This window comes from Siphateles boraxobius, unplaced genomic scaffold (genome assembly GCF_051911475.1).
Source record: "Siphateles boraxobius isolate OS27281-9 unplaced genomic scaffold, OSU_SipBor_1 65, whole genome shotgun sequence".
NCBI classification, from domain to species: Eukaryota; Metazoa; Chordata; class Actinopteri; order Cypriniformes; family Leuciscidae; genus Siphateles; species Siphateles boraxobius.
This window is the reverse complement of record NW_027509192.1, coordinates 7,566,232-7,579,283: the sequence shown is the minus strand read 5'-3', so window position 1 is coordinate 7,579,283 and position 13,052 is coordinate 7,566,232. Positions and strand designations below refer to the sequence as shown.

Here is a 13,052-nt window from a genome sequence, read left to right as displayed (position 1 = left end):
GAAAGTACAACATTCTTTTCCACGTTTAACACAAAACTCCCCTTTCTCCGCAAGAGTTCTAAAACCAATTGGGTGTCGTTTGCAAATTGGAATAATTCATAATGGATTCTATTAATCCAGTTCATTTAGTCAGTTACAGCATTATGGATAAGGAAAACCTTCCAAAACTGAGATGTTTTGGCAATTACACGGCTTTCCTCATAACAAATTTAACCCATAGTGATTTCTTTCAGTGTCAGATGAGTAGTCACGATGAACAGGCAAACTTCCCTTCTCTTTCTACCCTGGTCACATCCTGGAGGAAATTCAAACAGAAACAGCAATATGATCAAAAGCATCACTTATGAATATAAAAACACACATGCTGCACTTGAACACTCAGTTAGACCACATTTGCTCCCAGGTGTGCTGGTCGTCGCGTTGTTGTTGGTGTTTGGGGTTGCTTAGGGCTGGTTCCTGGTTGGTGTAGTTTAAAGGTTAGATGCTTGCACAGAGGTGTCACCGCACCCCAGATAGGACCTTGTTTGTGGAGTGAGCCATTTCCTGGCTGCTTTGACCTGTTAAGGGAGACCTTAACTATTTTTGTTAGTGACAACATGTATTAACATAATCTGCTTGTCTCGCTGGTCGTCCTTTCTGATCAGACCTGTGAAATTTCATGATAAACAGTAACAAGACAATATTTTATACATTTGGAACAGAATCAGTTCTGTTCGATTGGATCCATCATGACATCCTGTAAAAGGAAGAAGTTAACGTGGGGTGGACAGGGCAAGCATCCTTGCTCTCTGCCTTCCCAGAGTTATATGCTGCGCAGGTGTGGCACTGTTTCTTTCTGCCACAACAATAACCCATCTCAGGATAATTAGCCAAAATCATCCATGGCCATTATTTTATTGGGCATAATTTACTCTGTTAGTGACATCAGCAAAAAATATCCTGTATCTTCAAAAAAAACATTGTAAGGGGTTAATATTTCAGTCAATCATTTCTCAATACAGTCAAAGAACAGAACGTTTAGTCCATTTTCAAAGTTCCATTGACCAAGGTAACATCGAGTCAAAAGTTTCTTAGATGGTTAGATCATATCGAAAGTTTGTCTGAAAGCTACATCCTAAATAAAAGGAAGTAAGATTTATTTTGCTCTATTGTTGGATCTAGAATGGAAAGTTAGTCACCATCAGACCTGAAAATGGGAAGTATGATAAAGTTTACCATAAGATAGAAATATAAAATCAGAGTTTTATGGTTAGCACCATAATTAATCTTATCTATTAAAATTTCCATTCATTCACATTCACACACTTTCTCACACACACACCCCTCTCTGGCCAGAGAACCATACCTTTTTGTCTGCCATAGCAGTTTATGAACTGAATGAGGAATATATATTTTATTAGGAGTGGAATACCACCAAATCCGAACGGTAACAACTTTTACGACAGAAGCTACTGAACGTAGAAACACTGTGGCATTCCCCTTGCGACAGTGTCTAAACGTTAGGATATTAATTCTCAATTGTCCGATGCAGTCACAATGTGTTTTAGTTTAAACACAGTGAACGTAAACCTCAAAATCAAATAGATTAAACACTTTAAAAAAATAATAATATAGACCTTCAGTTGCAGTTGAGAGATTCAGCTTCAATCCCTCAAATGCAATTTGTCATTAAATTACACAATTTCAATTTCTCTAAACTTTTTGTTGTTGCTCCTAAGCTATTTAAAAGAAGATTTGGAAATCTTCACACAATTTTCAATCTTTGGACAAAAATAAAACATACATTTATATCTCCTACCCCTGGTGATGACAGCATGTGATTTCAAAAGTTTAAAATTTTAGATTCATTATTCTTATTGAATCCAGAGAATTACCTTTAAATGAAATGGAGTGACCAATATTGTTGCTTTTCTAGCCATGTCTTTTTAGACACCCTATGCCCTATATTTCCCTTTCCAGATAATTCTGCATAGTCAATAACCTATTCATACTTTTACCACTAGTTGGTTAGAGTGATAACCCTCACTGTGCCAAATCCAGCCCCAGTGTTTTAACTGATTGGTGAGTCAATCTCTCACTTCTGCTATTGCTATTGAACTTACTGTAGTAGGGCAGCTGGACTGGTCCTATTGGAAGCAGATTCAAAGTGTTAGTTTAAGAAATATGAAGAATTGCTGAAACCAGTGGATAATCAAAAACAATAATCAAGTTAATATGATAATTAACTAAATTTGAAACGTTCTCTGTAGTGATCATTGAAAATTCAGCACCTGGCCCACAAGTGAGGGGATGGAGGTCTTTCTTTTCTGTGTGGATTGTCGTTCAGTTGACTTGTTGGGCTGATACGTTTGATCATCAGGCTGCGATGGCACTCTCGGTCTGGCTTTTGATTCACCCTGGCACAAAATTCCATAATGTATGGCAAAATTGTCTTTAGGAAAAGTCTCAAGTGAATTGTCACCTCAAGTGAACTGTCTTGAGTTGACCCCTCAGAAGGGTCCACTTCCTCTTTCAGGAGCTGGGGAGCTGAGGGCACCACTTCCTCTTTCTCTCTCCACAGTCATCCAACTGTTCAAGGCTGGTGTCTGAAATTCTTGAACACTCAAGAGAACCGCAAAACTCAAAGTAAACTTATAGGTTAATAACTAAAAATCTCATCTGGTTATCAAGACAGCAGTTCCTCATTTTATCAAAAAGCGTACTTCATTGCGGGAAAAAGCAAGCGTTTCTTCGTTGCAAAGACGCAGGAAAAAAGCAAGAAAACTACTCTTCAGAATACAGTGTATATTGTAAAGAGAATTTCTTTTGTCTTTTCTTCTTTCTTTTTCTTCAAGAAACCAAAATAAAATGACTATATGATGCCTGTTATGTGCTTGTTCAAATCACAATTTATATTTAAATTGGTCACCCAATCTCATTCTCATATAATGCTCAATGCACAAAAATTCTCTTAGTTAAACATAAACCATTTGCTCTTAGAATCTCTGCAATGGATCAATTTTTTTTTTCAAGTTCTTTCACACTGTCTCCCAGGAATAACGGGATACAAATTCTAAACACCTTCAGATAGAAAGTATAATATTTAAACACGTGTTCTTAATATCTTATTTTTTATTTATTACTTTAAGAGCACCTAATTGCTCAGTCTTATATATCTCATCAACATAAATAAACCAAAGTTTAACTCACAAAAGTTTCTTTATGTTTCAAAATTTCCTAATTATCTCAGAATGTTTCACGGGTGCATATTCCTATTATTATGATTTATAACTTTAACAATTTCTGTAATTTTTTCAAAATGTAAAAATTCATAAATGTTAACAATATTGATCCATGTATCTTGTCTCAACTCTTTCAACTGCATCTTTATATTCTCTCAGAATTAAACCTTTATTCAAACAAAACTTCAAACAAAAAGCAAATTGCAGCTCTACAGCATCTCGGGGCATTTTTCCCTCCCGGATCTGATTTCCAGCATGACAAAGTTGCTCTCTTTGGAAGTTTTATTGACACAACAAATACAATACTCAACAAATACCAATTTGGTTGAATTTAACCATAATCATTGCTCATTGCCCTTAATAGACAAGGTAAAAACTTTTTTTTTTTTAAATGTGATCACCAATTTCCTTCAAATATTTTTTCTATCTGGCCACTTAATCTCAATTCTATATGTCGTCGTACATATGTAGCCTATATATTGTTAAATAGGTAAATTTAGTTGACTTTCGTCTTCTCCATAGGATAATGGGATACACCGTTTAAACCTGGGCTCAGCCAGTTTTTTCTCTTCTTTTTTTTTTTTTCTCAACAGATCTGGAACATTTTAATTTCAAAACACGTTCCAAAATCTTATCTTAAAAAAATAAAATTTCATACGCACAAAAATGTTTTACTTTACACATCAAAAGGAAAACAAAAACTGAAGTCTGTATATCCTACCTTCCTAAGTTCTTTTTTCTCTGCCCGTCCAGGATGGTCCCTCCGTCGGTGTAGGATCTGCTGCAAATTTGGCAGAAATTAAGAGATACAAGTTCCTTTTTTCAGAACCTATCTTGTCCGCTCTTCCGGAACGTCCTTCTCGCCGATGGAGGGACCAATCCTTGGGCTCCTGTGGCTCGCCAAATTGTGGTGGAATTTTCCTTTTTCCTAATGCTAACCTATAATCTGACTATCCGCTTTCCCTAAAATGCTCACTCTGTAATACTCCAGCTCCCTGCGTCTACAATCGACAACCGCTGAGTTTTTCTTCTAATCCTACCCTACTCAAGCTCTCTTGCGTCTACAGTCGACATCTTAGCTTCGAGTTTGCTAAACTACTCTACTCAAGCTCTCTTGCGTCTACAGTCGACATCTTAGCTTCGAGTTTGCTAAACTACTCTACTCAAGCTCTCTTACGTCCCCAATCGACGTCTTAGCTTCGAGTTTTTCCTTTACCTAACAACTCCTATGCTGCGCAGCTTAAATGACAGACAGACTTCAGTAGATGTCCCTTGAATGCTCTTTATTACGGCCAGGAGTTCTCGAGCATTTCTCAGAGAATCTCCCAAGAATAAAGAAGGCCGGAGGATCTCAGACAATTTCCATTGAGAATCCCACCGAAAACACGGAAACAACAGTTTTTATACAATAGGGAGGTATGGCATAATGACATTAATTTGATTGGTTATTCATTTACAGTCTCTTCTGTTACTGGGTAGAGAAGAATATGTTTTGACGATTACTTCATTAATCACAAGTTCTAACTTAGTCATCTGTCTAGTTTCATTTCCCATATTTGTTATTTATACACACAGTCAGGGGTTCGACACACACACATTCATGTAAAATACAGAAAGCCTTAGGACATGGTTTTTAGAGATTTAGCAGGTTAAACAAGGTCAAATATTAAAACATGGTTTTCTTAATATTCAGTTTAAATTTTCCACCACAGTGTACACAGTATATATATATATATATATATATTTGTGTGTGTGTGTGTGTGTATACATATATAATACACATATATACACATATTTACAAACTTTTATATTAGATGCGATTAAGCGCGATTAATCACGATTTATCGATTTGACCACTAATCTATGTATATATTTTGTACACATTATTTTAAACAATTATATAACTATACATATTAAAGTTTTAATTATACATTTGTACTATGTATGTACATTATATTATAAGATCCATAAAGTTCATGGAACCTTAAAAGCAATTAACTATAATTACAGAAACAAGAAATATTTCATTTTCACATCACAAAATAAATGCTTACACCGAAAACCCATCTCTCTTTATGAAGGGGATAATAAAGCACAGTCAACAAAATATGAATATTACATTCAATCTGCTAATCTCACAGGCATGCGTGCCAACAATCTGCCATGCATATAACGCCCAGCCCCGCTGGACTCGCTGCCGCACGAACACACGCACGTCTTCTGGGTCTAACACAGTCGGGCAGAACAGAGCGTGGATGCGTTGGCCAAGCTGCCTATGGCCACACTGAATCATACATGATTCTAGAGCTGTGAGCGTACTTATCTTCCCTGCATGCATCTCTGTCTGTCTCTGCCAGGTTTAAATGCTCGTGTATTCACCACATTTACTTTCCAAATAATTATTTCCCCAGCCCTGCTCTCTGCAGGCTCATTTCCCTTTAATCGTGCCACTCAGGAGAGATAACAAACGGCAGAATACATTTGTATTCCGGTTAATAAGCACGGAGGCTAATAGAAAAAGAGCAAAAAAAAGGAGAAACAAAAAGAGGGAGAGGAAAAAGAGGAGAAACGCTAAGCCACACTGCAACGATTTCAAGGATCGGTGCTCTTTACTCTTTCGCATTGTCCCGCGTACGACATAAAGGCATATTTACGATCCCACGGCCCGCAGAGAGTGGTTAAGTAAGCCTGGAGATGTGGGAGATGTGTGGTGGTGGGTTTTAATGACATTGAAGGGACGCTTTTGCGACGAGACCGTTGTGCGAGCTGAACAGTGACACATTCCTAGTCTTTCATTTGCATTTTTAGGCAGGATGAGAAAAGAACCTTGGGAGGTTTTGCTCTTTGTGAAGAAGAAATTTCTCTGAAGCATCGAAGACAAAGAAAAACACACTAAAAATTTTAAACCCGGTGCACACTGCGCAATTTGATCTGTCCTTAACGTTTTTTTGCGTGTACGGTATGACTCCAGTGAGATCTTGAGTGATGGTCTTGTGTGTGCATATACAATATATACATATTAGTTAGGACTTTAGTCTCAAATAAACAGCACTGACTGGGCCATTTGTGTTACATAATGTAAACCAAAACAAGCCATTATGGTAATTTCAGTAATATTTATTTTGTATGTCTGTCTTTTCAAAGAAAAGTTTGTGGATTGCTCATTTTTAGGAATAAATTTAAGGGTCCGGTTTCACAGACAACGCTTAGATTAAGCCATGATCAGTCCTTAGTTCAATTAGGGCATTTAAAAGCTTTTATAAACATGCCTTAGAAAAAAAAAACATGGCAATGGCACTGACATTGTCTTGCACACTGTATGATTTTGGTCATGATTTTGTCCAAAAAAATAAGTATATATATTATGTTTACTTTTTTGGACAAAATCATGACCAAAATCATACAGTGTGCACCAGGCAGATGTTGGCATTGGGGATATTTGTGTGCCACGTCTGTCTGTCTTTCTTGATTTAGATTCTATAAATATACGTCAAAAGAACCATGTCTTTGTTCCTAAGCACACATTGTACTTTGTTCTTCCCTCCACAATGTCTCAATGTCTCTGCTGCGTCTTAAAGTCAAGAGCTCAATCCGCTCACTAGTAATTAGACGTCATACCTGAGGTCTACTTGATTTTTCAGCAGAAGGAGATAAGAAATGCAACTCAAATAGAACCTTGTGGTCATATCGGGTGGAATGGCTTTTAAAACATTTATGACGTTCAGGCTTTAAAGCCTCTAGTGTTCTATAGAGAGTTGAGCGATATACTATCATACTAGCTTATTCCATTTGGTAAGCCTAAAAATGTGCACATACTTCCACAGTACTTCGTTGTTCTATAATTAAAGCACTCACCTGAGATGCATCTCGGTCGACTGAGGTCTTTTTGAGACTGTGCCATCTTGTAACACCGCCACCCTGTCTTGTGTGAGAGGGGCGTCCCGTACCGGTAGGGACAGGACAAGTGTTTCCTTGGTGACGGTGAGAGCCTCCTCACCTGGCCGGCCCATGTGCTTCTTGGCATAGTCGAAACCCTGCACGGGCTGGACAGGAAATGATGCGCCGTGATTGGATGGTGGAGAAGAAAGTAAGAGTTACACAATGCCACATCCAGCGTTTCATTTCAATCAGCAAAGGAATGCCGGCCATCCTAATTTATTCATGGGCTGAAGGTACTTTGAGTCAAACTATATTTTATGGAGCCCGCATACGATGCATCAAGTTGCCATGGGATATTTAATATGGAAAAGCTATGGAGCCCCTCGTTTTAATGAATTATGGATCAATCTCCTGCGGAACAGGGCGAACAGAGGCAGGGTGCCTTTTGGACCTTAAAAGGGTGTCACAGGGCGTTGCTGTTATGATGTAAATGGGGAAAATCTGTGATTAATTCAATTAATAATTCATGCGACGCTGCACTTTGCACATGGTACTGTCACATCTACAAGATCTTTTTAGTGAGGTGTATTATTTCTACACTATGAGTGTCATCAAACAGAATTGCAAAAATAATTATAGTGAATGCACAATATTCAAATTCAGTGCGACAAGACGATAAGTATTTTCATATTATGGCTGATAACCAATAAATACCTATATTTAAATTGTACACAATTTTGTAATAAAAAAAAATTTAAAAAAAGAAACTTCCCAAAAAAGAAACAAACTCAGTAATTCTAAATGCTTCAAGTGAATCATAATATTCTAATGTAAAGTATGATAATTGATTTATTTTCAAGATTTGTTAAAGATTGGATTTAACATTTATATATTTTGATTATATATATGTATGTGATTAATCGATATATATATATATATATAATATGTACATTAATGAATCCTAACTGTTTTTTTGTACAAATTGGTGCAATGAGCATGCTCAACTAAATAAACAATATTAACGGATACAGATAAATAAATTAAAAAATAGAATATATAGGTATGTACTAAATGTGTTGAAAATACCAATAAGCAACAGTGTTTGCACACAATATTTTAATTTTAAGATCATCACCCTGGATGTTCTGTATTGGACATTGACCTTGAATGAGGTCAAATCCAACTCAAATATAATTCACATGCTCAGCTGAACTATAATTCACTTGTGCTTCATCCAATTGTATTTAAGAGGAGCCGGAAGTGGGTCGCGACAGTCCACAAACCCCTTATATAAATCTTATTTTAATCCAAGTTCAATTTGATTTAAGGGTAGAGACGGTGAGTCCTGATTGAAAGTCTTGCACAGGATGTGAATAGATCTTCCTCACACTGTTGTACAAACAAGCAAGGAAAACACGTAAGGGCGGCTCAAACACAACGACAGGTAGAAGCAAAAAGCAGGCAAGCAGACACACATGCAATAGATGACGTCTGAGCCCGAAGAATCATCAGTGCCGGTATCTGAGTCCTTATGCCACTTTACACACCTCCTCTAATTCCCCTGCGCTAACACGGGAAACTCTTGCATGAAAACCGGAACGCTTTATACACTGATCCGTAAATTACCGTGCATAAGCAAAATCATGTTCCTGAAAGGACATCTTAATTGGACGGAGCAGGGAATGTTTTCAGATCAGAGAACACGACTAAGAGGGAGAATGATCAAAAAGACGATTATCATAATTATAATTAATTTGCATATTACTAAAAACAATACCGATATACTACAGGGACTGATTACCCAAAAAGGAAAATACCGTCATCATTTACTCACACTCATGTTCTATGCCCATATGACTTTTCCAGAAGCTTTTTCCAGAATGTCGAAGCTGTTGTTTTAAATACAATGAAAGTGAAAGGTGACCATGGGCTATCATAAAATCATCATGTAAGTTGTTTATATGAATTGTGCATTATATTCCAGGTCTTCTGAAGCCATTTTATAACTTAGTGTAAGGCACAAACTGAATTTATGTTTTGGTCACTATTCACTTTCATTGTAAAGAAAGAGCAGCTTAGACATTCTGCTAAACTTCTATTTTTGAGTTCTATGAAAGTCAAAAGATTTTTTTTAAATATTATGCTCAACAAGGCTGCATGTGTTTGATAAAAATATAGTTAAACATTAATATTGTGAAATATTATTCCAATTTAAAATAACTGTTTTCTACTTTAATATATTTTCAAAAGTAATTTATTCCTGAATTTTTAGCATCATTGCTCCAGTCTTCAGCGTCATTCAGTGATCCTTCAGAAATCATTGTAATTCTAATCTCAAAAATACATCTCTTCTTATTATCAAAAGTTGAAAACAGTTTTGTTGCATACAATGTGATGCAGTATTTAGAATAGAAAGTTCAAAAGAACATTTATTTGAAATAGAACATTATAAATGTCTTTACTCTCACTTTTGATCAATTTAATACATCCTTGCTGAAGAAAAGTATTAATTTCTTTGAAAAAAATATTTTAAACGGTAGTGTATAATGTACACATTTGCTATAAATACATATGCACACATAGATCCTATAGCTCATTCCTGTTGGGTCATTTAATGTGTCCTGTTTTAGATGTAAAAGTCCTGGTAATCTATTTAAACTTCACCTAATTATTCATATATGTAACCTTGGCATATCTCTCAGCTTGGGGTGGCCTAATTTATTACCCTGCATTTGGCCTGCATCTATTTAAAAACCCCATAATCCAACCACAACAAAGAAATCATAATACAGTAATACTGTGGTAATACTTTAAATCCTTCCCATTCTGTTATTAGTCAATGTCCAACAATCTCAAATGGAGGCACAAGAGAGGAGATATTTGTGCTGTGCAGATCAAAGATATCCTCAATGCACTAGATCTTACTGAACAGTTCATTGATTATGCAGAGGATAGATAACCTTCTGTTTCCCCTTCCCCCTGAGGACCGATTTCCCACAAGCACAGTCAACAAGAAGAATGTCTGGACTGTAAGCATGCAGCCAAGCACCATGAACAAGCCAGAAAATACCTGGTGGTGATAACTCCCATCTCTTCTATATGAGGTCTAGACAGGAAGAGTAGTGAAGACACAATTGGAGGGACATTTTGTGGGAGTCAAAGTGAAATTTGTCATTCCAATGTTTTAAACAGCATGTCTCATGTGTGGTGACAACACAAAGGGCCCTATTTTAACGATCTGAAACGCAAGTGTCAAAGTGCAAAGCGCAAGTAACTTTGTGGGCGGATCCCGGCGCTGTTGCTATTTTCCCGGCGGGATAAATGCCTCTTGCGCCTGTCGCAAATCTAAAAGGGGTTGGTCTAGCGTAGCTTCATTATTCATAGGTGTGGTTTGGGCGTAACGGGAAACAAACCAATAAGAGCTTTATATCACATTCCCTTTAAGAGCATGATGAACGAGGTGCGCTTGTTCCAAGGCGCAATACTATTATAACGGCGCATTTACCAGGCGCGCTTCAGAATCGGTTCACAGCCGAGGAGATCGATGTTCTCGTCAGGGCCGTAAAAGAAAGAGAAGTGACATTGGGTATGGGACAAACCCACCCAAATTAGCTTCGGTTAAACATGCATATAATAATTTGGGTAAATGTGTAAGCTTTATGCCTATTTTCCCCATCGTCATGGACACAACAATGATTTCCCTCGTGTTTTAATATTTTTCCTTATAATAATGTATCATTTGCAAAAAGTTAAATGCATCTGTGTAGATGAGAGAATCATCTACAGTGTATGTGCGTTGTTTACACTCTGTATTATGGCAAAGCATGCGCGCTTAAAATAGCATCTGAATGTACGCGCAACGCACCATTGACTTTAGACTAGTTTTTTTTCTGGTCAGTGGCGTAATTGTTTTATAGAACAGCAAAATAGCATGAGGGAAAGTTTGCGCCGGAACACACCTCCTCTTTGCGCTGAACCGACCCGGAGGAGCGCAAGTTTATTTCTTTGTTAACCGACGTGTGTTTGTGGAGGAAAAGTCCGCTTTGCGCGGGTGCAAAATAGGAATGATACATGCGTCCGTGTAAAAAGTCATTTGCGCCGGGTGCAAGATAGGGCCCAAAGTGTTTGAGGAACAATCCACCATTTTAAATAGCCTAGCACCATATTCAGAAATAAGATAAAAAAACAAAGTTATTTTGTGAATAGTATGAAGGAAAGCAGGATATTTTAAGCCTGTTGGTAGTCATGAGATGACATCATCGGTATGACATTACAATGGGTCTCATTCACTCATTTAAAACTGTCCTGATTCATTAATATTGAGAATAAAAACAAACCCATACACGAATCAGTTTTTTTGCACATAAGTACACAAAGTTGCTATCAGATTTTTAATATATAAATATACTTTATTAATCCAAAATAAAATATTTTATTTTATACATAAATATATAAAATTAATGAATGCAATCAATATAATTCATAATAATCAATCATTTAGTTAACATGTGGTTTTGGTTAAAATTAATGAATTGTTATGTATAGAAAATTAAATCTATTTAGAGAAAATAGTACAGATTTTTAATATGAACCATTCATCAGTTATAAACCAAATGAAAACAATTATCAGCTTCTCCATGTCAGTCAGAATTTTAAAAGTGGTGTATTAGTGAATGAGACCCATTGTTACTGGACTTCCTTATAAATTCATATTTAAATGGATTTAATGATATGATGCTGACATAACCGGCCACCGTTTTGACATGATAGTGATGATTTGAAGAGTCGTGGTCTGGATGAGCCTACCTTAGTGCGGCTGTGGAAATTGCGAAACGCACTGGTCTTGAAAACGGTTCGGTTTCTCCTGCATAAGATAGCAACCGCCATGACCACTACGACCATCACAACTGATACGGGTATCAGGACTGCCAATGTCCAGAGGTTACTAGGCAGACTCTTCACCACCGCTGTTTACACACAAACACAAACACAGACATACATTGGAAATCAATAGACTCAGTCACAATGTTTGCACATGATTTCCGCCACTTGCATCTCCAGCACACTCTGTTACAGTAATCCAACTCCCCTCTGTCTCCTACTGTCTCTGGTTAGCTCCTAATGAGCTGAATCTGTCTTTCGGCTGTAGCTCTTATCTGGGAGATTAAACCCCCACTGCTGGGTCTGATTGTGTTTTATTATACAAAACTGGGGCTTTGCTCTTCTCAGGCAGACAAACTGGGCTTGATGCCCCAGTTGAGAGCTCAGTAAACTTGTGTAAACTCTCTACACCCAAATCCCCTGCGGTTTCTCTAGCGTGGTGTGAGATAGCTATAGACTTCATTTGGAAAAAATAAGTCAGCATTATCATTCTCGCTTTTTTTCGTTCCTCATCAAGCTAAAAGTAGAATTTTCAGTTCGTTGATAAAACATTTATGTTGGCTATTGTTGCACTGAATAATGTAACATGGTCCTAAAATTTTTTGTCATAAATGCAAGTCGTGCAAAATGTGATGATAAGATACAAGATTGCTAGCAGGGTACTTATCGTTTCTAGAAATGTCTTGGGTCCCATGTATAAAAGTAAAAGCCCAAAATATACTTCAATTTTGACGTGAATACGTATAGCCGAATGTCTAGCCTTTCAAAGTCTACCCGATTTGGTAATGTGCGCGAACACAGGCGTTCAACATGTGCGCTATAGAAAGTTTCATTCTTACCCAGTGTAGGCGCTATTTCCCTCCAGAAGTTATAACTGATAAAAACGTCTTAGCACTTTTTTAAATTAGAGTAGCGAGTATCTCTAAACTCCCTTCTCATCCTGATGACAAAATTTACGTCATGCGCACTGTACGCATACACTAGCGTACGCATACAAGCAGTTTATTCTGCTTATTTTAATCGTCCGGCAGATGAAAATGTTATATTTATTTGAGAATATCTCTGGTGTTG

General features: G+C 37.1%; 1 protein-coding gene across 7 annotated transcripts in view; it reads right to left on the bottom strand.

Moving 5' to 3' along the window:
* The window catches only part of kiaa1549la (KIAA1549-like a), a 58,109-nt gene that overhangs the window by 16,313 nt on the left and 28,744 nt on the right, over positions 1-13,052 (bottom strand). For 4 of the 7 annotated variants that reach the window (XM_077210531.1, XM_077210528.1, XM_077210530.1 and 1 more), the window contains exons 11-13: positions 11,907-12,067; positions 10,171-10,206; positions 7,077-7,264 (exon numbers count right to left, since the gene is read on the bottom strand). In XM_077210531.1, coding sequence (XP_077066646.1) covers positions 7,077-7,264; positions 10,171-10,206; positions 11,907-12,067 — 385 coding nt within the window. The remainder of the gene's footprint in view (positions 1-7,076; positions 7,265-10,170; positions 10,207-11,906; positions 12,068-13,052) is intronic. The other 3 variants (XM_077210534.1, XM_077210533.1, XM_077210535.1) reach the window with 1 other exon arrangement.